Here is a 23595-nt window from a genome sequence, read left to right on the forward strand (position 1 = left end):
CATGTCACAGGAGGACCAGGAGCTGCAGCCAGCCCAGCCCTGGGGCCTGTGCTTCCCTGCCCACTGCTTCCATCTCAAGGGCAATTTCTCATTCCCGGGACATAACACCAGGTGAGAGGCAGAGGGCAGAGATGCCCATGTGACACTGCTGATAAAACAGAGCCATTGGCAAGGATCTGAATGTCCATCCCCAGGGTCCTGATGCATGGATTAGTGCCCTCACACTGTGAAATGTGGGCCCGGCCTGAGAGAGGCAGGTGTCCAGGACAGCTAAGTGAATGAAGGGCAGGGAGTCAGAACATTAAACTTTTAATTGAACAGAACATTTGCTGGGCAAACACACTGAATCACAACCCTGGGCAAGGCACTACCCCCCCAGCCTGGCAGGCTCTCTCCCAGTGCACGTGCCTCTGTGCAAACCCCAGACTCAGAAATGCCAGAGGTTGCCTACACCTCACTCACCACATCTACTGGGAGGAGAACTCTGGCCTTGTCACAGGACAGGTGGGAGGCCCAAAGGGCAACATCCCCTCTCTGAGAAAGGCCTTCACTGCCCGGAACCCACCCTGGAACCTGACTGCACTCTGCTTCTGCCTGCATAGAACAGACCCACCTTTGACTTCTGACTTCAGGAATGTTTCTCAGATGCTTCTTCCAATACAGAAAGTTGACAACCAAACTATTCAAACAGGGCATGGGGAGCTCAGCAGAACCCCCAGGAAACTCTGGGGACCTCCTTCTTCAGTAGGGATAAAGCTCTGTTACTCGAGTTGCTGGATGTCCACAGCTGCTCCCCTCGAGCACTGGCCAGGCTCCCAAGGGGCAGCTCAGCCCAGGCTACCCGCTGAAAGCTCCAGGAGCATCCTGGCTCCCCAGAAGGCGTCGCTGGAGGTCTGCTCATCAGACCACTGCACCTGGGAAGCCAACACAGTGTCACACACGGAGATGCCCTCTGCCAGTTCTGCCCTCCCACTTGGCACTCCCGACCCTGGGACTCACCCCTCTGGACTCAACAGGAAACCCTGCCCCAGGACCCTTGCTTCCCAGCTCCCCTTCCCTTTAAGTCTGGCCTCCAGACGTCCCTGGCTAATGTTCAGCTCTGCCCATTTTAGTCACTCTGAAGACCCAAGCTGGGGACCCAGGATTTAGGAAGGAAGCCCACAGTGCTTTTAGGAGGGTCTCACCTGGCTGGAGGGAGGGGGCTGGCCCAGCTCCACGGCAGACATGGGGCCAGGGAAGCCTGGTGGGGCCGGAGTCAGGTCTGAGGGACTGGAAAAGGGACGGTGTCAGGACAGGCCCTCTGCCAGGCCCTATTTGAGGGTCATGCTGTCCCCCATGAGCCCCATACTCAGAGAGCTTTCTACCTGTTTGAAGCCCTTCCAGGCGACAGGCTCTCTGGGAACAGCCTCCTCCTGCAAGGCACTTAGGTGTGCAGGATGCTGGAGGGGCCTCAGGACACCTCAAGCAGGTGGCTCAGGTAGTCAGGGAGCAAGCACATCAGGGCAAGCTCACAGAAGAGGGGGTGGTGAGCAGAAATGTAAAGGAAGAGAAGGTCACAAAGGGACAGGCCTGAGGCATGAAGAGGTCAAAAGGTCCTTAGAACAAAATCAAGGAGAGCAGCAGGGGGAGCAGGGCTGGAGATAGGTGCAGCCACTCAGGACAACAGTCATGCAGGTCCTTGAAGTCAAATCACATCTACCCTGTGACCTAGTCACCCCACTGCTGGGTGTATACACCCCAGAGACATGAAGCCAAATGTGCAGGCCACCATGTGTGCAGCAAGGCACACACCAAACCCAAACCAGGAGCTCCCAAATGCCTCTAGCACGTGACGTCAATCCATACCAAGACTAGGACTCAGCAAGAAAGAGGAAGGGGTGCTGATACACACAGGAGGAGGGATGCTGATACACATAGGAGGAGGGGTGATAATACACACAGGAGGAGGGGTGTTGATACATGCAAGAGGAAGGGTGTTGATACACAGAGGAGGAAGGGTGTTGATACACACAGGAGAAAGGGGTGCTGATACACACAGGAGGGATGCTGATACATACAAGAGGAAGGGTGCTGATACACACAGGAGGAAGGGTGTTGATATACACAGGAGGAAGGGGTGATGATACACGTAGGAGAAAGGGTGTTGATACACACAGGAGGAGGGGTGTTGGTACACATAGGAGGAAGGGAAGCTGATACACACAGAAGAAAGGGTGTTGATACACACAAGAGGTGGGGTGTTGATACACATAGCAGTAGGGACAAGTCTCAAGCAGTCAGGCTGAGTGAAGGAGGCCATATAATTTTAAAAAAGGGCAGATGTTGTATGATTTCATATCAAATTCTTAGAAAATGCAGCTAAAGAAAGCAGATCCTTGGTCCTAGGGAGGTGGGGGTGAGAGGTGGAGGCAGATGGAAACAGCTCTGTGGCCCATGACCTAAAGAATAGTTATGGTTTGTGATGAATACATAAGTCACATTCAGAAAACTGTCATTTGTACCATCTAAACATGTTGGTTTACTTTACGCCCCAGTGAAGCTGTTTTTAAATAAGGAATCAAGGTTATCAGATCAGAACAAAGATGAGCTGGAGCACTGGAGTCCAAGAGTGAGAAAACCAGTGGAGAGTCCAAGCAGCCCCGAGGGGGCCCTGTGGCTACTCCACTCCACACGGCTTCTGCTCATAAAGCCACATCATCTGGCTGTTTACACAAGCAGAGCCTGTTTCCTCAGGAGGCTGCTCCCCTCCTCTCGCATGTCCCCCAGTAATTCTGCCCTCACTGGGCACCTGATCTTCAGCTCCTAGATTTGGGAGACCCCAAACCCTGGGGACCCTGTCCTGCGACCCTCTATCACAGGTTCCCCCTTCTCCAGAGGCCCAACACTCTCCTCCTATGAAATCTGAACCACTGTCACGCCCCCATGCCACAGTCTGCAGCACATCCCCTATTCACAGCCCTCTAAAGCTCCTTTAAAATTATAATTTGGAATATAAAGGCAGCTCTTGATGCTGTCCAGAAACTGAAACTATCTTTGGGGAAAAGAAAATGCCTGAAAGAGGCTGCTAGAGCCCAGGGAGACCTCTGGGGAAGCACCATCCACATGCCTATATCTGCTCCTGTGCTTCCAAGTGTTCTTTTGTCTGTGGGAAAAGACTATGATCATGTAGGATGGGGGAACAGTTGAAGTTCCCAGAAATCCATGAGGAAAAGACTTTATCTGCCCCGTGGCAGATGGTGAGTCTCCCAACCAGGCACCACCCCATGCGTGGCCCGTAGGAAGTGTCACCTGAGGCCGGTGGCTCTGCACTTACCTCTGGGTGAGGATGAAATTGGGAGCCTGTGCTGGAGGCTGGGTCACCCGAAGGTTGCCCGCCTGTTGTTCTGATTGGCTACCGCAGGAACCCGGATCCTCCTCCAGGTATGTGCCCTGGGGGTTGATGCTGGGAGGGTCAGCGAATCCTGCAGGGGAGGAAACCCCACAACTCAGAGCTGGGAGCCGAAAGCACAGTCCATGTGCAGCCCAACACAGAGGTCTGCGGAGAGGCAGCGTCATCTGCCAGCCCCCGGTCTCAGCTCCGCGTTGAGGAAAGAGAAGCCACTTCTGTCCATCTCAGTGGCTTTTTCAGGCTTCCAGGGACCAAAACAATGTCAAATTTCACTGGCTTCAAGTTTTTGTCATTCTAGACCTCACACCAGCCCAACAAAGACTCAGTATCCAAATCTGCCCACGTTCACCGCTGCCGCGTGAGGACAGACTCCTCTCTGCCTCCCTGCTTCACCACAGGCTGAGCCCAGCCACCTGCCGCTTCCCTCCCTTTTTTCCTTGGGTTTCACCTTGACTTCATGGCAGTGCGAGGTGTTACTCCCTTGCCCCACCCTTTTTATTTAAAATGTTGTAGAAAATCTCTCAGGGTGCCTTTCACTCTAAAAAGGAAAACCACATGGACTCGATCAGTTCCAGGTTGACATTTAGGAGCAAAGTAAGCTCAGAAGTCAGGTCCATTTGTGCCCTAAGTCCACCTGGCCAATAAAACTAGCAAGTGTCCTGATCTCAGACCCCAAATAACGGTCTTCCCTCCTGTCTGCCAGAGCAACCATCTCATCTGTCCGCTGCTCAGTCCGGCCAAACCGTTGGCTGTATGCCTCCCTCCACCTCCACTGTATCTTCTTTCCACAGAACTTCAAAGATACACTGAGGTCCATGAAATACGGGTAAGTGCAAATTTGAACATTTCAATTCACACAGAATAGATCAATGGGTTATAGCTTCTTCCTCTAAGAGTAAGGGAAATAAAAAGCCCCGAGCCTAGAACAAAGGGAGTGTCATGGGAAGGGCAATTAGCAGGTGGGAGGTGTCCGTGTTCGGCAGATGCAGGGCACACGTCCAATGCCATGGTGGCAGGTGGGGTGTCTGAAGGGAAGCCAGGGCGTAAGCAGGGGTCAAGGACCCTGAGGAGTTTGCAGAGAGGGAAGGAAAATGAGGCGCTCAGGTGGTCAGCAGGGAGCTCACCAATTCCCAGAGAACATCACCCCTCACATATGCCCAACATGGTGTGAAGACCAGCTCCCCACTTCCCAGTATGAGGCTGCCCACTGCCTGTCCTGACTCCAGCCTTGTTAGTACACATGGACAGGAAAGGGTCTCTGAAATGAAAGACCAATCTGTTCAGAAGGAAAAACTGCCTCAGAAAAGTAAGTCTCCAGGCTCTTCCACTTTCAGGCCCTACCTCTTCCTGTTTCCAAGGAAGGTCCTGAATCCACCATCCTAACATTTCCTCCTTCAGGCAACAAAGCATATTTACTGAAGCTTGTAAGCAGGATACTCAGAGAGGTATAGATATTGCATCTATAAAAAAGTAATACAATCTATGAAGAAAGGAAAATCAGAATTAAGAAAAGAGAGCTTGGAGTTCTCTTAAAATACGTAACTGTCACAATATCAGAAGATAGGACTTCCCTGGTGGTCTGGTAGTTAAGAATCTGCCTACCAATGCAGGAGATATGGGTTTGATTCCGGGTCCGGGAATTTTCCACATGCCAACTAAACCCCTAAGTCACAACTACTGAATCCCACGTGCGCCTATGGCCTGTGCTCTGCAACAAGAGAAGCCACTGCAATGAGAAGCCTGTGCACTGCAACTAGAGAGTAGCCCCTGCTCACTGCAGCAAGAGAAAGCCTGCACACAGCAACCAAGACCCAGTGCAGCAAAAATAAGTAAATAAATTTTTTATAAGAAAGTCAGAAGATAGAGTTTAAGACAAAAGCATATACAATAAAAAGCAACTTTTTAAAGGTAAGCATTTTGGGAGATTGGCTCAGGATTTCCAACATCCAAATAACATTTGTGCTGTAAAGAGAGAATTGGAAGGAGGAAATTATCAGGAAACTATCAAAGAATATTACAGAAAGTGCCGGGAGCTTAAAGAAGACCTTGCTCTCTCTTTAAATTGAAAAGCTTAAGAACAAAGTGATTTTAAAAGACTCACACCTAGAACCATCACTGTGAAATTTCAGAACACCAAGAATTAAAAAATAAAAAGCTTCAAGAAAGGAAACATATGTAAAAAACATGTAAAAATCAGAATGACATCTGCCTTAAGATGACAACACTGGATGCTGTAATGATATGTTGCTTTCAAATTTCTAAGAAAAAAAAGTGTTTTGAACTCAGAATTCTGGCCCTGACAAATCATTAATCAAGCATGAGGGAAAATTAAAGACAACTTCAGAAGATGCAAGGAATCAGAAAATTTACCTGTAGTCACCCTTTCTTGTAAAGTTAAAGACATTCTCTAACATAACAAGAGTCAAGAAAGAAAGAACAAGACTTGCAATTAAGGAAACACTGAAGTGGAATTCCCCTGGTGGTTCAATGGTTAAGAGTTCACCTTCCAACGAAGGGGACGTGGATTTGATCCCTGGCGGGGGAACTAAGATTCAACACTGAAGCAAACCCAGGTGCTCTCAGGATAATGGCTTCATCCCAGGCCTAGGGAGACTGCACTTGGATGGGGACAGGGAGAAGGAGGTTCCCAGCAACAAGCCTTCAGAGGTGATGCTTGAAATATTGGGAGAAGCTAAGGACGTGACAAAAGCAGACAATGTAGGAAAAAAGAAAGGCAACGAGAAACTATGAGACGTACGTATATATAACCACAGAAGAGGACTTCCCAAGTGGCGCTAGTGGTAAAGACTGCCGATGCAGGTAGGCATAAAAGATGTGTTTGACCCCTGGGTCAGGAAGATCCCTTGGAGGAGGGCACGGCAACCCACTCCAGTATTGCCTGGGAAATTTCAAGGACGGGGGAGCCTGGCGGGCTACAGTCCATAGGGTCACAAAGAATCAGACACAACTGAAGCGACTTAGCATGCATGCATAACCACAGAAGACTAAGAAATTTAGGTGACAGGCTGAATTCAGTGCCAATATCCTCCTTATGGAGGTCACAAGCTGCTGTCATGGTTGGTGCAGAAAATATATACCTGAATACATCTCCGTTAAGGGTACGTATAGCTACAGTTACAACTAAGAAAGAAACCAGGACAAGAGGGTAAAGTCCGAGCAGCTCAGCCCTCCTCTGTGCTGGCAGATGTGGACGAGCTAGTCATGGGGGCTGGATCAGGGCTGGCAGCCGTTCCATTTCATTTCAACTCTTTCCTCACTATCCTATTTTTTAGTCATGTGCACATTTTATTTTGAAAACAAAAATAAAAGAAAAAAACATCCAGCTATTCGTGGGAAGAGACTGTTCCAACTGCACTGGTTTGTGGGTCTAATAAACTACATGGGATTCAAGCAGAAAGTCCTTGCCCCTCAAAATCCTGCCCCTTCAAATGAGATACAAGTTGTCAAAGCATCTGACGTAGAAACACGTGGTCTGTCTAGAGTGGACCCACCTGTGGGGCTGGGCTCCCTGAGGGCAGCAAAGGACACAGCCAGAGCAGCGTCGGTAGGGCGCATGGTGACGTCCAGCCCACGACTGTGGATCAGCTGCCCAGTCTGGAAGGAAACTTCCTTGGAGGATGCCAGTGCGAGAGACATCAGCCACGACTCAGGGGCAGCCAGAGAGGGGTCCAGCATATCGTTGGCAGCAACCAGAGGACAGAGACCAGGGCCAGAGCAGACAGGGGGCAGAGTGGCAGGATCATGGTTAGGTCCCTCCTGGTGTATCTCACCACCCTGCAGAGACCTGGGGGACATAGGGAACACCACCCCTTGGTGGGCAGAGGCTCCCTCAGACTGGGATAGGGGGGCCTGGGAGGACATTCCAGCTCAGCCTGGGAATCTGGGCTCGGATGGCTGTGGGGCCCACCACATTCCCAGTCATGCTGCCTTTACCATCCTCCCTGGGGCTGCAAGAGTAAAAAATATTACTGCTAGAAACCTAAGATATATTAGCAGTTTATTTACAAGTGCTTTCAATGAAGCATTGTTCTGCAATACTGAAAGCTGAAAATGATTAGGAACAACCTAACAGTTGAGTGACTATATGAAGGTGGATCTTAAAGGACTATTACACAGAAGTCAATAATTCAAAGAAGTAATATTCCACAAATGCTCACTGTATCTCAGATGGCACTCCTGGGCTTTTGTTAACAACTCCCCACCTCTATAATCTGTGTGAAGACCTGCATGGCAGGGCTTATCACTGTCCCCATTTCACAGATGAGAAAAGTGAGACACCAAGAGGTCATGGGAACTTGCCTAAGGCCACACGGCTGGGTAGTGCTGGCCTGAATATGAGGTGTCAGTCCAGGTAATGTCATGAGAGATGCTAATAACACAAGGGTAACAGGGAAAAGTGGGCACAGCTTGTCTTGCTCAGACTCAGTCCCCCTGCTGGCCAGCACTCTTCTCAGAGCAGTCTGTGCATCGTCACAGGAGCAGCAGGTAAGGTGAGACACTGCCTGGGCTGTGGGAGGAACTTATTAACTTAGTGGTTACTGACTTAAGAGATATACCAACCACACCAAATGCTAGAGATAAACAAACCACGAGGAAGGCTATTTGCCTTTAGGAGATAGATCTGCGTGTTTTTCTAAGTCTGTTTCCCCATTCTCCAAAATTTACATGAAGTTAGGCTGTGAGTCAGGCTCTAGGAAGCAAGTGTGCTGTACGTGATGTGGGTTCCTTGCCAGTGGCTCCCCCTCCTACCTGGAGTCACAGCTATCTCTGCCCTCAGCCATCACAGACCTCGTCCCAGGGTCTGGCTGGTGTTCCTATGCCCACTCCATTCCTGGTCTCCCACTGAGAGTGGAAAACTGAACTGCCCTGGCCTATGTGCGGTGGCAGTACCTGGGAGCCAGTGACTTGGGCATAGTCTCGTCTCCAGAGAAGTCTGGGGTCAGAGCCAGCGGCTCCCACGGCCCTTGAGTGGTCTCCAGGGTCTGTAGAGGCCCACTTTTCTCAGGTCCTGCTAAAAGCCGATCAGACAGGAAGGGAGGCTGGGAGATGCTTGGAGTCCCGGCCTCCTTCCCAGCAGATTGAGAGCAGTCATGCTGGTTGCCTGCTGCTCTTTGTTTGACTCTTGATCTGTCTTTGGTCTGAACTGAAACCCACAATTATGAACCCAGGCCACCCCAATTCTGGTGCTTGGCTCAACTCCCCGACTCCTGGGCCTGACCTCACAGTAATCTCTCAATGCAAAATGCTGCTGCAGCCCCACCTGGACCACCCTGAGCCCAACCTGACCCTTAGCGTCAGTGATCTCACTTCCCACAGGGTGAGGTGCTGAACGTGCAGACTGGGGCTGGAGGGAGGGGCCTGGCTGGTCCTGGATACAGGTTTCGTCAGAGGGGCCACTCACTTGACCACTGAGGCCTGTCCACAAGCCCAGAGCCAAGGTGGGGGTGGTCTGTTGGCTGCGGGGGGAGGTGCCGACTCGCCTCCCCCGACGTGAGGTCTTCTGCTGAGTCTGGGGCTGGCGCTGCACGCTGCATCAAGGCCCTCTGGCGCCGCCGGTAATTGGCAAACCAGTTGTAGACTTGCTCCGTGGTCAGGTGTGTCTCAGAGGCCAGGTCCTCCTGCCCCAAAACAACCCGCCACTACCCCAGCCCACTCCCAAGCCAAGAGGCCGGGGCACAAAGGAGGCAAGCCACCACCCACCCGACAGTCACTCACAGCCAGGAGGGCTCCGAGCAGCTGGCAAACCAGATCCTCCTGAGGTGCCACCCAACCACTGACCCTCCACCCACCCGTGCCAGAGTATATCGGCCATGACCAACCCTGCAACCAGGCACGTCTCAGATGTGAACTGGCACCACCGGCCACAGCGCCCCGCTCTGGCGGAGCCCAGCTGACTGGACGCGGGGAGGAGAGAGCAAGCCAGCTTTCTGAGCAGCAGTATCTGAGGGGGCAGACTTTTGCCCCCTCCACCTGCTCCTGGAGGGTGCCCCCCTCCACCCCTCCTGCTGGAGCCCCGGCCTCAGCGAGTGCTCAGTGTCTCCTGAAGTCACACCAGCTGACGGGGTATTAAGATGCCTGTGACAAAACTCACTCCCCAACCTATGCAGGGTAGACATGCAGGGGCTGCCAGCCAAAGGGCGTCATCCCCAAGGGAGTTCAGGGTGGTCAGAGACCACCATCGCCCTCGCAGATAGGCCACTAGGGAGGGTGTGGATCTACCCCCTAAGGTGGTGATGTCACCTAAGGGTGGCAGTCCCCCAAGGGTGTTAGACCCCCACCTGACAGTAGGGGTGAACCAACCAAGGGTGGTCCTCCCCTAAGGACAGAGAGTGTTGGCGAAGGGGAGGGTGCCTGGCCATGCTTATATCTGCTCTTACCCGCTCGGCCTTGCTGGGGTTGGTGCTCACGCCCGAGGCAAAGTCCTCCAGCTTCTGGCGAACTTCTCTGGGGAAGTTCCGGCTCTTGAGGCCATTAGGGCAGAGGGAGGCAGGTGGTGGATTCCTAGAGGAGGACACTGAGTAGGTGGTAACAGACCCCTGCTCCTCTGGATGCACCTGTTGTGCCCCTCTGGACTCTTCTCCTTTCACCGGCCACCCTCTTCCCCACCGTGTGCTGCAGGCCCTGGATCCAAGCCCTGAGCAGGGAGGGGCCTGGTGGTGCCTGGGCCCACACTCCACACTCTCATCAGGGTTCCCAGCACCCCTCACTGACCAGTGGCCCTGACTGCTGAAGCTGGATGATGAAGATATTGAGGTGGGTTATGCTATCCGCTTTACTGACTGTATAATGGAATTTTTTGCAAAAGAAAAAATGACAGGGGGCTTCCTTGGTGGCTCAGTGGTAAAGAATCTGCCTGCCAGTTCAGGAGATGGATTTGATCCCTGGTCTGGGAAGAACACACATGCCAAGGAGCAACCGAGCTCACGCACCACAACTACTGAGCCTGTGCTCTAGAGGCTGGGAGCCACAACTACTGAGGCCCAAGCACCCTCAAGTCCATGCTGTGCAACAAGAGAAGCCACAATGAAAAGCCTGCAGAATACAACCAGAGAGTAGCCCCCACTCACTACAACTAAGGATTCCCTGATGGTTCAGTTGGTAAGGAATCTGCCTGCAATGCAGGAGACCCTGGTTCGATTCCTGGGTAGGGAAGTTCCCCTGGAGGAGGGGTGGGCTACCCACTCCAGTATTCACAGGCTTCCCTCGTGGCTCAGCTGGTAAAGAATCCACCTGCATGCGGGAGACCTGGGTTAGATCCCTGGGTTTGGAAGATCCCCCGGAGAAGGGAATGACTACCCTCTGCAGTATTCTGGCCTGGAGAACTCCATGGACTGTGTAGCCCGTGGGGTCAGAAAGAGTTGGGGACGACTGAGCGACTTTCACTGCAACTAAAGAAAAGCCTGCACAGCAACGAAGATCCAGCAGAGGCAAAAATAAATTATTTTCTTTAAATGACATATAAGTGAACAACACCGGCTTTCTACAAGATTTGATATCCAAACACCAATTGAAAAATCCCCATGAAGGTCGAGAACACACCCCATACATCCCAGTGAAGCTCAGTTTCCCACTTCTCACATCTTCCCCCAGCCTGTCCTGCCCATCCCAGTGAGAGAACACCACGTCCGGGCCAATCAGGCCACAAGCCTGGGTTTATTATCTTACCTTCTCCAATACATTCAACCTATCAGCAAATCTTCCTGAATCCATACTGACACAACCCATTCCCCAGCCACGGCCTCTGCCAGAACCTCCAAGCACCTCCTGTCTCTGCTCCTGCACTGACCACCAGCTATAATGTGTATCACCCCTCCTTGTGCCCAGAGAGTGCCATCCCTGTGCCCAGGCCTCGCTCAGGTTCTGTGGCCCTGTGCTGCAGCCCCCACCACAACAAAGGACCACCGAGCCACAGCCCTCTACTGGGCTTGTCCTGTCTGGCATTCCTTGCTCTGAATTAGGGGATCTGCTTTGTTCCCCAGTCTCCAGTCCGTCATCTACACCCAAGTGCAGCTCCAGGAGAGCCCCAGGGGCCTCTTCACAGACACGGCACACTGCTCCCCAAGTCACTTTGCTGAACCACCCTCAGGCAGGCCCTAAAAACCTATAAGGAGGGGACTGACTGCAACCCTTGACAGCCTCAAGGCCGATTAACTTCTGGGCTTTGAGGACGTATTTGGTGGGCACTGTGAGAAAAATTCTGTCTGATCCAAAAGGAATCCATCCATCTCTTCCTCCATCAACCAGGCCCTTGGCTCAGCAACTCCTGTCACTTGGGCTTTCAGGAGCTCAGAGCGAGACCTGCAGCCCCTTCTGGCCGGTGGAGAACACCCAAATAAAGAACAAAGGCTCTGCAGCCTCAATGTCTAAGCTGGAATCCTGCCTTTGCGTCTCTCTAGTGTGTAACCAGGTGAGTCACTAATTTGTCTGTGTCTCGGTGTCCTCATTCATGAATGGTGATGGTTATAACTGGTAGTCGTAATGTTTACTTAGTGCTGATTATGGTCATGGTGGTGATTGTTAATTAACATCTGTTCAGCAGCTATCATGTGCCAGACTTCAACCTATCTGTCTTCAAAAGGTCCTGCAGCCCTGAGGCGGAGAAAGCGGTGGCACCCCACTCCAGGATTCTTGCCTGGAAAATCCCATGGACGGAGGAGCCTGGTAGGCTGCAGTCTGTGGGGTCGCGAAGAGTCGGACACGACTGACCGACTTCCCTTTCACTTTTCACTTTCATGCATTGGAGAAGGAAATGGCAGCCCACTCCAGTGTTCTTGCCTGGAGAATCCCAAGGACGGGGGAGCCTGGTGGGCTGCCGTCTATGGGGTCACACAGAGTCAGGCACGACTGAAGCAACTTAGCAGCAGCAGTAGTAGCAGCAGCCCTGAGGAGCTGTGCTGAAATCTCAGCCAGGCCACTGGCAGAGCCTAACCATGGGGACTAGCTGACATGAGGGGCATCCCTCCTCCCACAGGAGGAAAGTGAGCTCGGGGGTGCCCACCTGCTGACTCCCTCCCTGCAAGGTCCTCACTGACCGGCAGCGGCTCCTGGTCTGGGTCTTGGGAACGGCTCTCTGTCCTGCCTTATGGGCAGAGGTGGGACAGTGTTCCCACAGCCGAGCAGGCGGAGAGGTGGCTCAGTGTTGGGCACTGACATCACTGTTTCATCTCACCTCCCTCCCTCTACTTCACCTCAGCCCTTCTATGGTTCTGGAAGGCAAATCCCTCATGAGCCCCTGGGAATAAGCGCCAAGACCAGTTGCATACCTCTTCCTGCACCGGAACTTCTGCACCGGTGTCAGCGTGGACACACCGAGCCTCTTCATGGCCAGACGGTAGTGGATGTCATTCCAGAGCTGCACCAGCTTGGGGCTGCCGCCCGGCACCTGGCACCCCTGTGGACAAGAGCCTTCTGAGATCCGCACCCTCCCCTGCCCTGGAGCCCCATCATCCTCTTGCCTGAGCCCTAAGACCAGCCACTGACTGGCGCCCAATGGTGAGGGCATGAGCTCCATGGCTGGGCTCCAGTCCCCACCAGGGAGCCCCTGGGGGGGCACAGTTCTCCTCTACCCCCTACAGGTGAGGGGCAGGCAAGGGGAAAGCCACCTCTGGGCTATGACATCACACAGGAGGCAGAGCTGCGCTAAGGACCATATGAAAGATCAGATTTGAGGGGCCTGAGGCGTGACCCCTGCCTTGTATGAGAGGCCTTTCCCACCAGCTGGGTGGGTCCCTGGGTCTCAGAGAGCACATTCTGAGCTGAAGGGGATGAAGGGGTCCTGGTCACACCACTGATGGCTCCCAGACCCAGTGGGACGTGGTCACGTGACCTGACTTTTGAGATGGCCAAGGATGCGGAGGACAGGCCTCGCCTAGACACAGCCCCTGAGCTTTAACGCCAGTGTTCTCAGGACCATTTTGCTGGGTCGAAGCCTGCAGTCTCCTCCCAGGATAAAGCAGCAGACCCAGGGCACAACCTATGGGCAGGGAAACCACCTGGGACCTTCCCACCTGCATGAGTGGCCCTGGGCAGGAAACGCCCTTTTCTGAGGTGGTGGCCCCATGGCTTCTCTCAGGTCTCAGAACACATCACTTTCTCAGAGGCATTTCTAGACAACCCTGAGTGAGTTATAGTCCCTCTCCTGGGAGTTTTGCATCACATTTCATCCTTGACTGCCTACACAGCAGCTATGACAACTCTGTGTGTTCATCCATTTGGTCTGACATCGCTGGAAATCTGAGTTCTCTTATGTTGCAGGTGTTGGGGATCCTTTAATGAGCAAAACTGATGCGCCCCCTGCTCCTGGGGCCTGCAGTGCAGGAGGGGAGGCAGACAAAGCACAAGTTGAAAAATAAACAGATTTCTACTTATGAGCTAAGGAAGGAGCCACAGAAGGGGATGAGGGCTCCTTTATATCCTTGACAATAAAGGAGGCACTAGCTGTACAGGGTGACATTTAAAGCAGAAACCAGACACGGAGGAAAGCTCCAGCCACACAGAATGGGGCTTCAGCCTCTGGCAGAGGAAATGACACCTGCAAAATTCAAAAGAAGAGGATCTCACGAGTTCCAGAAACAGCAAGAAAGCCAGAATGACAAAGGGGGGGAGGAGGGGTCCAAAGGCTGGAGAGCAAGCCAGCACTGATGGCAGGCTCTGCGGCCACCGCCTCAGCACACACCATGGTCCCATCTGCAGTTTTAAAACTCCCTCTGGCTGCTAGGTGAGGAACAGATGGAGGGAGCAAGAGAGAACATGGCAGGGTGCTGGGAGGGAAGGGAGAAAGGTGGATGCCACAGGGCTTGGGGGAGAGGGAGCAGAAATAGAAAGAACTGAAAGAACTGAGTATCTTGAAAGTAAACTCAGCGTAACTTATGCATAGATGTACATGCATACAGGCATATGGAGTGAAAAAGGGAAACACTGGCCCCCAGATCTCTTATTAAAACCTTTCGAGCCACACATAGTTTGGAATTCAGAACACATCACACATCAGAAACGTCACACATTTTAACAAGTAACACAGGTATACACTACAGAATTTGCCCCACTCCAGTATGATCTGGGCAGGCAGCATCGTGCAACCAAACATACCAATATTTGGGTAGTAAAATGTACCACAGTAACATAAAAGTGGATAAAGACATCACTGGCTTCATGTGGACATAGCTCAGGTTTTCATGCCAAATGACTTGAGGTTCAAAGTGCCACCAGAGGACTGACAAACATACTTGTGATTTCAGAGCTCCCGAATGCAGACCCACAGCCAGGGGACTGAGAGACTGGGTCTGTTTGCTTGTCTCACTAACTGGGATGCCAACTTTCCAAGCCAGGACCACGAAGATTCCAAAACTGGACAGTCTCATCTTCAGTTACCAGGCAAGTTAAAACTTAGTAGAGAGAGAGTGGCTCAGAGGTTAAAGCGTCTGCCTGGAATGCGGGAGACCCGGGTTTGATCCCTGAGTTGGGAAGATCCCCTGGAGGAGGAAATGGCGACCCACTCCAGTACTCTTGCCTGGAGAATCCCATGGAGGGAGGAGCCTGGTAGGCTACAGTCCATGGGGTCGCAAAGAGTCGGACACAATTGAGCGACTTTACTTTACTTAGAGAGAGAGTGGGTCCACTCTCATAATCCCAGCTTGGTTTATGGCACCTCTTCACAAGCTCCTGCTGACTCTGGGCATTTGTGTCATGTTTAGGACAGTGGTGGCCGCTTCCCCTCTCTTCACACCCCCATCCCCCAACCCCATCTCACAGACCAGCTCTACCTCCAGCAGCCGGCAAGCGGCCTGGTGCTGCTCTCGCTGGGCCAGCACGCTGGCGCACACCAGGGCCACATCCGCATTGTCCAAGAGGTACAGGCGGAACTGGCTGTCCAGCACGGCTGTGACCAAGGGCTGCACCTGGGTGGGGTCATCCTGCAGGTCCCGGCACAGCCTGCCTGCGAGGGTCACCAGCTCCGGCAAGGGCAGGCTGGGGCCCCCGTTTCCCCTCAGCAGCTGCAGGAAGCTCTGCATCGCCAGGCGGGTTGGGCCCCTCTGCAAACAAGACGACAAGTCAGGACCACGGTCTGCCCATGCTGATCAGCTGACCGCACATCTATATTCAGCCAAGTCTGCCAGGCCTCTCCTGCCACAGGTACTTGTAATGTGGCAACAGCGAGCGAAGGCAGGGGCATGAGGGACCCGCAGAGTTTCCCGTGAGTTCCCACAACAGTCCAGATCCTGGCTGTGTGTTGTGGCTGCAAGAGTCCTCCTCACTCCTCACTCCCAGAACCTCTGTTCCCTTCGTGCCCCTTGCCCACATCACCAGCTCTCTGTTTCTCTCATTTTAAAACTACAGTCTGACTGTGTGCATATACACCAAACCGAGAGGGCTTCCTTATGGCAATACTTAGTCTGGCAGCACTGCAGGAAGGACCCCTAGTCTCCACTGGGTTCTGAAAAGGACCAGGTGGAAGGAGGAACTGTAACCACCTCCCCAGCCCCACACTAGTGAGCACTTTCTCAAACCTAAAGTCCAGACCTGTGTTCCAACTACCTGAGGGCTATGGCAGCCAAATTAAAGGGTGTGTACTTAGCAGATGCTACCAAACCACTTTCCACACATGCTGTGAGAATCTGAACAGACTTGCCACGCTCCCTGGCAAAAGGTCTGGCCTGTTTCCAACTCTTGCCGCCCTGTACCACCTACAGGAACACGCGCGAAAGGGACGCAAGACGCACCCTCGTCGCCGCTCCCGGACCTCAGCGCCTTGTCACCGGCTCCTGTCCCAGGGCCCCACCTTTCTTGCCGGCACGAGCCCTGGCATCCTTCGAGGGACCCAGGTTTCCTCTGGGGCCGACTGCCCCATCCCACCCCTTACCGGGCTCCAGGAAGGGCAGGGAGGAGGCTAAGGGCCAAACTCACACGAAGAGGATCCTGGGGTTGAGGAGGGGTACCCGAACACTGAGGGGACCCGGCTCCGCGGGGATAGACGGCTCTATCGCGCCATTCTGCCTGGACACCCTCTGCCTGGCTGTGGCCCTGCGCCGCCCCACCTCTCCAGGTGCCCTGCTCCCCGTGGGGGCCAAGAGGCCTCCCCGGGCCCCCACCCAGGACCGCGAATTCAGTCACCGTACCCCATAAACTCCCTCCTGAACGCCCCCTTCACCCACCTTCATCCAGACGTCCCCAGCTCACCCCCTAGCCAGGCGCGGGTTCCCAGCTTCCAGGCTCAGCACGCAGATACCCGGAGGCGGTTCCGAGGTGCGGTTGCTACAAAGTATCCAGGACTTGGCCAATCCCTGAGTACCTGGCCCGGCGACCCTGGCCTCGCCCTCTCCTCCAAAATCCAGGGGGCCTGGGGATCAGCCTTGGGTGCCGGGGGGTTCTAGTGGTTCTGGCAGTTCTTAGCCTAGAAGTTCTCGAGGGTCCATGGGATTGGGGGGCGGGGGGGGGGGGGCGGGGCTGGCATCGGAGGCCCCAGAGCAGCAGGGCGGAGTTGGAGGAGAGGATGTCACGACCCGCAACCCCTGCAGCAGGAGGAAGCTGTGACCCTGGGCTGACCCCAAGCAACCCCTGAAGCTCTGCGGAGCCAAAGCCCATGGGACAGACACTCCCCGCCTGCCTCACGTGCCCGGAGGGATTCGCACCCCAGCCTGGGTCGCGCGGGAAGGGGGATCAAGGAGCCGGGATCATAGGGGAGGCCCCTGTAGAGCCCACTTCCTGTGATCCTGGGAGCCTCAGGACCCGAGTTCTCCACGCCCCTGGTCCACACGCAGGGGAAATCACTGAACTGCCGCCATCCCTGCCCTGGCGTCTGCCCGGTACAGGTTACAGTCTTGTGAATTTTGTCCAGCAAGCTGGAAGGCGCCCTAGAGATGAGACCAGGAAGACTTCAAGTTGATTTTTCTTTTTCCAGTTTTAAAGTCTTTAGTGCATTTGTTATAATATTGCTTCTGTTTTAGGTTTTGGTTTTTTGGCCTCCCAAGGCAGGTGAGATCTTATCTCCCCTACCAGGGATTGGACTGCACCCCCTGCATTAGAAGGCAAGGTCTTAACCACTGGACTGACTGACAGGGAAGTCCCGCGATTTTTTTTTTTAATATTAATTTTTATTTATTGGCACAACAATTCTCTCATTGTGACGCCAGGGCTTCAGAGTGTGCTGCAGGCTCTAGAGCAGGTGGGCTGAGTAGTTTGTGAGGGCAGGCTTAGTTGCTTTGCGTCATGTGGGATATAAGTTCTCCAACCAGGAATAGAACCTGTGTCCCCTGCATTGCAACCTGGATCCTTAACCAGTGGACCAACAGAGAAGTCCTGTAAGTTGGTTTTTAAATGGTGGTGGAGGCAAAAATTCTCTGAGGCCAGAGCTTATGGGCAAGACTTTGGCAGAAAGAGAAACATTTCAGTGTTTGTTCACAATCTGGAAACAATCCAAGATCTGGTGGAAGTTTTTGGTAAATACATCAAACTTAAGAAAGAAGGTGGGCTCAGGAAGGTTAATTAGTAGTTGTGCAGAGAAAGAGTGCCTCCTGACCCCTATTAGTGATACATTGTTTCTCAAAAACTGCCTGTTACAAAACAAGGTGAGTGCTATGAGCCCATCTGAAAAGTACAGACATGAAATGATACATGCCACACTGTTGAACAGTGGTTGCCACCTGGTGACAAATTATTTATCATTTCTATTTGGCTTTTAAATTTTCTTCTTTTTTTTAATTCATGTTTTCTACTTTTTATAAAAAGATAATGGGTTTTTCTCCTTTTAAGGTAAGAAAAAACACATAGGGTTGGAGGAAGCAACCTCCACCCATGCAGTATACTAGAGCAGACACGGGTGAACAGAGGCAATGAGAGGCTTGCCGCAGGAAACCCTGCCGCTGTGGGAATGCGTTCCAGGTCCTTTCTCCAGGGCTAGCTGAGAGCTCAATGACAACATTCCTGGTTGTCGTCCACCCATTAAGCACCAGTGAGTTAAAATGTCAGTGGAACCCAAAATGTCCACCCAACTACATTATAAAATTAAACTTAAATGTAATTCAACAAATGTTATGATTCTGATTCCTTTCTATAAAGTCAGTTGTTTTTGTTGTTGGCTGCCAGATAAGAAGTTACTATTTATAAACATTGTCTTATTTGAGCCTCCCAACCCAGCTCTGAGTGAGAGTTACGTTCTCTTCTTATGTTCTCTTAGTATGGGTCCAGTGAATTTTAAAATAGTTTCCACCTATAAGTGACTTCCTTTAAATGTAAGACTCAAAAGCTTACATTCTTACCTTAAGCACATAATTTTAAGTATTCTAAATCAGGGCAAACTCTTCATAAGTTTCATTTTTAATAGAGGTCTGACCTTCCAACAAAAGGTAGGCCAAAATGTGTGAAGTATCCAACATCCACTGTAAATAGATGCTGCCTCCCTTCTTCCATGCTCTCTAGTATGAAATGCAATCATCACCACATAATGCATTCTAAAGCATAATGACCAGCTGTTTCCTGATTTTCTGTTCTCTTCTGGACCCAGGCTACCTGGGTTGGACTGCCAGTTCAGTAGCTTAAAGTTGTGTGACTTTAACCCTATCTATACTTTCTCTTCTCTTCTCTTTGGTGAAGTTTATTATTTGAAATAATAACAGGCCTTCTTTGCTCATTGGATTGACAAACTTAAATGAGCCAATACTCTCATGTGCTATTTTCTTCATCATTTTGTTTCTTACCTACACTGTTGATTTTTAACACGTTCAAAATCTGGTTAGGTAACCTCCCTCTTATGACTTCTGTTCAGAAATTTTGTGGTCATCCATGTACTTTCCCCGTAATGATTACCTGAGTAATTTTTTTAAATTACTGATCCAGGGACTCCCTTGGTGGTCCACGGGTAAAGAATCCACCTGCCAATACAGGGGACATGGGTTCAGTCCCTAGTCTGGGAAGATCTCACAGGCCATGGAGTAACTAAGCCTGCAAGCCACAGCTCCTGAACCCATACGCCTGGAGCCCATGCTCTGCAATAAGAGAAGCCACTGCAATGAGAAGACCTTGCACATATCTAGAGAGTAGCCCTGACTCACCACAACTAGAGAAAGTCTGCATGTACCAGCAAAGACCCAGTACAGCACAAAAGAAAAAAAAAAAGCAACAAATAAAATCCCTGATTCACAGAAGGCTGGAAGCCCACCTAGATACAACCTCCTAACAACCTCTTTTTCACCCTGAACCCCTCTCTTCCATCCAGGGAATTACCTTCATCCCCAGGATCCCCCTGATGGAGTTCTTGTCCCACCCTCACTGCCCTGGGATGCCTTCTAGAAGGCCCCGGAGTAACTACCTCCAGTGGGTAGGCTGGAGATAGCAGATTTGTTAAATGTCTGTCTGCATATTGAGTGCTTGCAGCTGTTGGAGACCAGTTCTTTGGTTCACAGAAGTCCAGGGAGCAGGCCATCTGGGGAACAACCTGGGAAAGCAATGCTGGACAGAGGTTACTTGACATCCTGGGTAAAATTCTGTGAAGGACAGAGAGTGTAAACAGGAGCTTCCAAGAGTGACTCAGTTGCTCTTCCTTTCTTGGAAGAAGGCCGGTGCAGATGGGGGCAGGGAACAGGAAGACCCTCCCCACACACTGACCCAAACACAGTTGAGGCTGCCAACTCTGCTAGAGGATTAGACCCTGTTCTCCTTCAAGCTCATATGAGTTGCACTCCTGCCACAGGTCTTTCAGGGGGTCAAAGCTATACAATCCTCCTCCTCTGGGTCCTGTGCAGGGGCCCCACAGGGCACCTCCTTCATCACCCTGGGTGCCAGCATCACCACTCAGGGCCATGACCAGCATGTGGGTTCCCGACACTCCCTGGAGTCTGGATCTGTAAGGCCCAGGCTGGAGAACTTTACTGTCCAAATAAGGCCTGCAGCAGGGGGAGGGAAGTGAGGAACCAAACAACTCAGTTATCAAGATAAATAGTATTTTAACACAGTATTTTTAAAAACCACAACTTTCGCCAGAGAATCCATGATGAGCAAGGTATTTTTTAAACAATTCTAAAGATGAATAGAACTAATTTTCTTTTGCTTCAGGCGCAGAGGTGGCTGGGCAGTGGTGCTGTGCCCAAACAAGACCCACTTCACATGCTGCAACCCTTCTCTCCTGCTGGTAATTAGTCAGGGGCTGGTTGGGGACAGGGACTTGGAGCCCAGGGACTGTTTACTGAACATATGTGACTCTGTGAGGTGTCCTTATTTCCAAATGACAAGGTACCCATCAGAAGGTTAAGTCACTGGTCTACAGTCACAGAACTGGCAGAGGGTGGGTTTGAGGTGTGTGGTTGTCCTGTCACCTGGCAGCACCCTGAACTGGAGGGTGGGAGAGGAAGAGGGGAGTCGCGGTGTAACCTTCATCCTTCCCACTCAGTCCACCTTCCCGATGCTGGTCACACTCCAGGTCCACAGTGGACTCTGACGTCACAGAGCAATGAGTTTGAGGAACCCATCTCAGGAGTTGCTGATTCCCTACTCTGCGTAGAGCATGAAGAAATCAATCTGTTTATTTCTGTTGTTTAGAAACAGCCTATTTAAGCAAAAACGTTTTAGATTTACATAATATTACATGTGAAAAGTTGAACAGACATACAAGTCCAAGAAAATGAAAGCATGTTGTGAATGTTCTTGATGTTTTGATTCTCTGTCTTTACAGCTTACATGAAGTGCATGGATCTATAGGGTTTACCTCTGAGTTTTTCATGTCCAGACACTGTCCTCACCACTTCCAGCACGCTTGAAGGCTCTTTCATGCCCATGTCCAGTCACTATCCCTCCACAGTAACCACCGTTGACAAGTCACCAAACATTAGCTTTTCCTGTTTTTGCACTTGACCTGCCTTCTCAAAAGCTACAAGTTTCCCCTCTTTAACCTTCTAGAAGGTCTCTTTTTCCCCTTTATATTTAGGTGTGCAATTCACTTGGAAATAATTTTAGTTTATGATATGATATACAGAGGTGTGAACTCCCCTCCACAGAATACCCAGTTGGTCTAGCTCATTTATTAAAAAGGGTGTCTTCACCACTGCATTGAAGTGGCACTTTTTGCCTGAAATCAGATGATGGTACATGTGTGGGTTTCCTGGGTTCTCAAAGGATATATCATTCATTGTTCTGTTTGTCTAGCTTTATACAAAATTATACAATTTTAATCATGGGATAAGTTGATATTCAGTGTGTATCCTTCAATTTTCCTTCTGTTTATCTTTGCTATGCTTCAACCTTTGCATTTTCACATGATTTTCAGAATAAGCTTATGGACAAAAATGCATCTACTATGATTCGGAGATGGCATTGAATGTATCAATCAATTTGGGAAATGTTTAAGAAAATATTGAGTCTTCCAATCCACAAATACAGAATAGATCTCATTTATTTAATTTCAAGTAATATTTTGTAGTTTTCTATATAGAGGCTTTTCACCTTTCTTTAGACTTTTTTCTAATATTTTTGATGCTATTGTCAATGGTACTGTTAGTTCCATTATCTAATTGTTTTGTAAGATATGGAAATACAGTTGACTTTTGTATATTGACATTATGTCAATACCTAACAGCTCTGCTAAATTCACTTAATTCCAAGAGTTTATTTGTAGATTCTTTTGGGTTTTTAAGTACATAGTGTGTAAGAATGACTAGTTTTCTTTCATTCTTTCTAATCCTCACACTTTTAAAAAAACTTATTGCACTGGTTAGGAACACCAATATTCCTTGTTGAATTAAAGAGATAATAGTTGTAATTTTCTCTGTTCTTATATGTAAGGAGAGAATAGTACATATTTTCATCTAAAATTAAATTATGTGTTTGCATCATGAAGTGTCTCTGAAAGATTTTTTGTATAGATATAGTTTATCAGATTAAAGAAGTTCCTATTAATAGTTTTAAGAACTTTTGCTTTAAATACCTATTTAATTTCATCAACTTTTTTTTGCATATTTTGAGTTGCTTCTTCTCCTTTCTTCTGTAAATGTGGTGAATCACAGTGTGATTGTGTGGTGTTTTTTTTTTTTAACATTAAACCATTCTTGAATGGATAGTATAAACCATACTTGATCATGATATAGTTTTTTTACAGAATACAAATAAAAGTTTTATTGTACAAAATTAAGGCCTTTGCAGTCCATAGTTCACTAAGGCTAAACAAAGACCACGTAATTTTTTTAAATCCTTTCAACAATTTCACATACACTGCCCCTCTCCCCCCAACTATTAAAATGGCCTGGCCAAATGTTATCAAAACAAAAACTATAATACCAGTCCTTTAAAGACAGTTATCTCAAATGTAATTTCTTGGCATAGGTTATCATCATGGCATGGGACAATGTGATCTCAAATCCCTGTAGAGCATCTCTGGCAGCTCCAGCCCGTTCATCATTTTCAGATTCAACGAAAGCAATGTCAGTTCCTCTCAGGTACCAAACGTACTTCCTTAAAACCAGAGAAGTGATTAAACAACATGGATAATATCATCTCACTAGTCTCTTCTGGTAAATTTTTAAGGAATAAAGTACTGTTTGGAGGGTAATCAGGGACCTGAGGATTGGTGCTGCATTTCCTTGGGTATTAGCTGAATTTGGTGTTCCCTGACCAGGCTTTCTGTCCATGGTTGGTTTTTGCAGTCAGTTCCACAGTTTTGGCTTTTTTCTTTTTTCAGCAAGAGTGCCACACGTGTTATAGATTATATCCGAATCTGTTTTTGCATACTGGATTCGCATCGGTTTGCCATAACATGGAAATCCTTGTAACTGTCTCAAGGCATTTGCAGATGAGCTCAGTTCCTTAAATGTAACAAAGGCTCGCCCCCTCATCTTCATGGTCTTTAAAGACACAGTATCTACCATGTGGCCAAACTGAGAAAACAGAGCATACAGACGTCTCTTCTTTTTTGTCATTCATATTGTTAATGTAAATTGGATGATTTGGTGTGATATCTGTGTTTGGGGTTATAGTGTTCAAATAGCCAGAGGGTCCTACCATGTCCTGTAAGAATCTCTCATGATATAATTTTTAAATATCACTAGATTACACCTGTTTATGACTTTTGAGTCTCTCTTCATAAAAAAGAAATGTCTACGTTTTCATTTTTTCTAATGTGCTTGTTTGGATTTGGCACCAAAGTTATGCAGGTCTCAAATATTTGGGGAAAGTATTCTCTAACTTTTTCTATTTTCTGGAATAAT

The 23595-nt window shown here is 50.0% G+C and overlaps 1 protein-coding gene and 1 pseudogene across 1 annotated transcript; both read right to left on the minus strand.

The window, feature by feature from the left end:
* Window positions 1–827: 827 nt before the first annotated feature.
* On the minus strand, window positions 828–15420 carry ANHX (anomalous homeobox). Its single transcript, XM_052655151.1, has 9 exons — window positions 15172–15420; window positions 12673–12800; window positions 9787–9910; window positions 8811–9027; window positions 8300–8420; window positions 6901–7193; window positions 3314–3461; window positions 1185–1269; window positions 828–914 (listed from the first exon to the last, which is right to left on the minus strand). Exons 1-9 carry the CDS (start codon window positions 15418–15420, stop codon window positions 828–830), a joined length of 1452 nt encoding a protein of 483 aa, XP_052511111.1.
* A 7266-nt stretch (window positions 15421–22686) lies between these two features.
* LOC128062092 (U2 small nuclear ribonucleoprotein B''-like) lies at window positions 22687–23392 on the minus strand (annotated as a pseudogene).
* Window positions 23393–23595: the final 203 nt, after the last annotated feature.

The sequence above is a fragment of the Budorcas taxicolor genome, chromosome 17 (assembly GCF_023091745.1).
Source record: "Budorcas taxicolor isolate Tak-1 chromosome 17, Takin1.1, whole genome shotgun sequence".
Taxonomy (NCBI): domain Eukaryota; kingdom Metazoa; phylum Chordata; class Mammalia; order Artiodactyla; family Bovidae; genus Budorcas; species Budorcas taxicolor.

Excerpts from the sequence above, each read along its gene's own strand:
- ANHX (XM_052655151.1), bottom strand. The coding sequence starts at position 15,420 with ATGCAGAGCTTCCTGCAGCTGCTGAGGGGAAACGGGGGCCCCAGCCTG. Across the intron at positions 7,194-8,299 it reads CCCAAGTCACTGGCTCCCAG|GTCTCTGCAGGGTGGTGAGA; the intron begins GTACTGCCACCG and ends TATGTCCCCCAG. Across the intron at positions 915-1,184 it reads AGCCCCCTCCCTCCAGCCAG|GTGCAGTGGTCTGATGAGCA; the intron begins GTGAGACCCTCC and ends TTGGCTTCCCAG.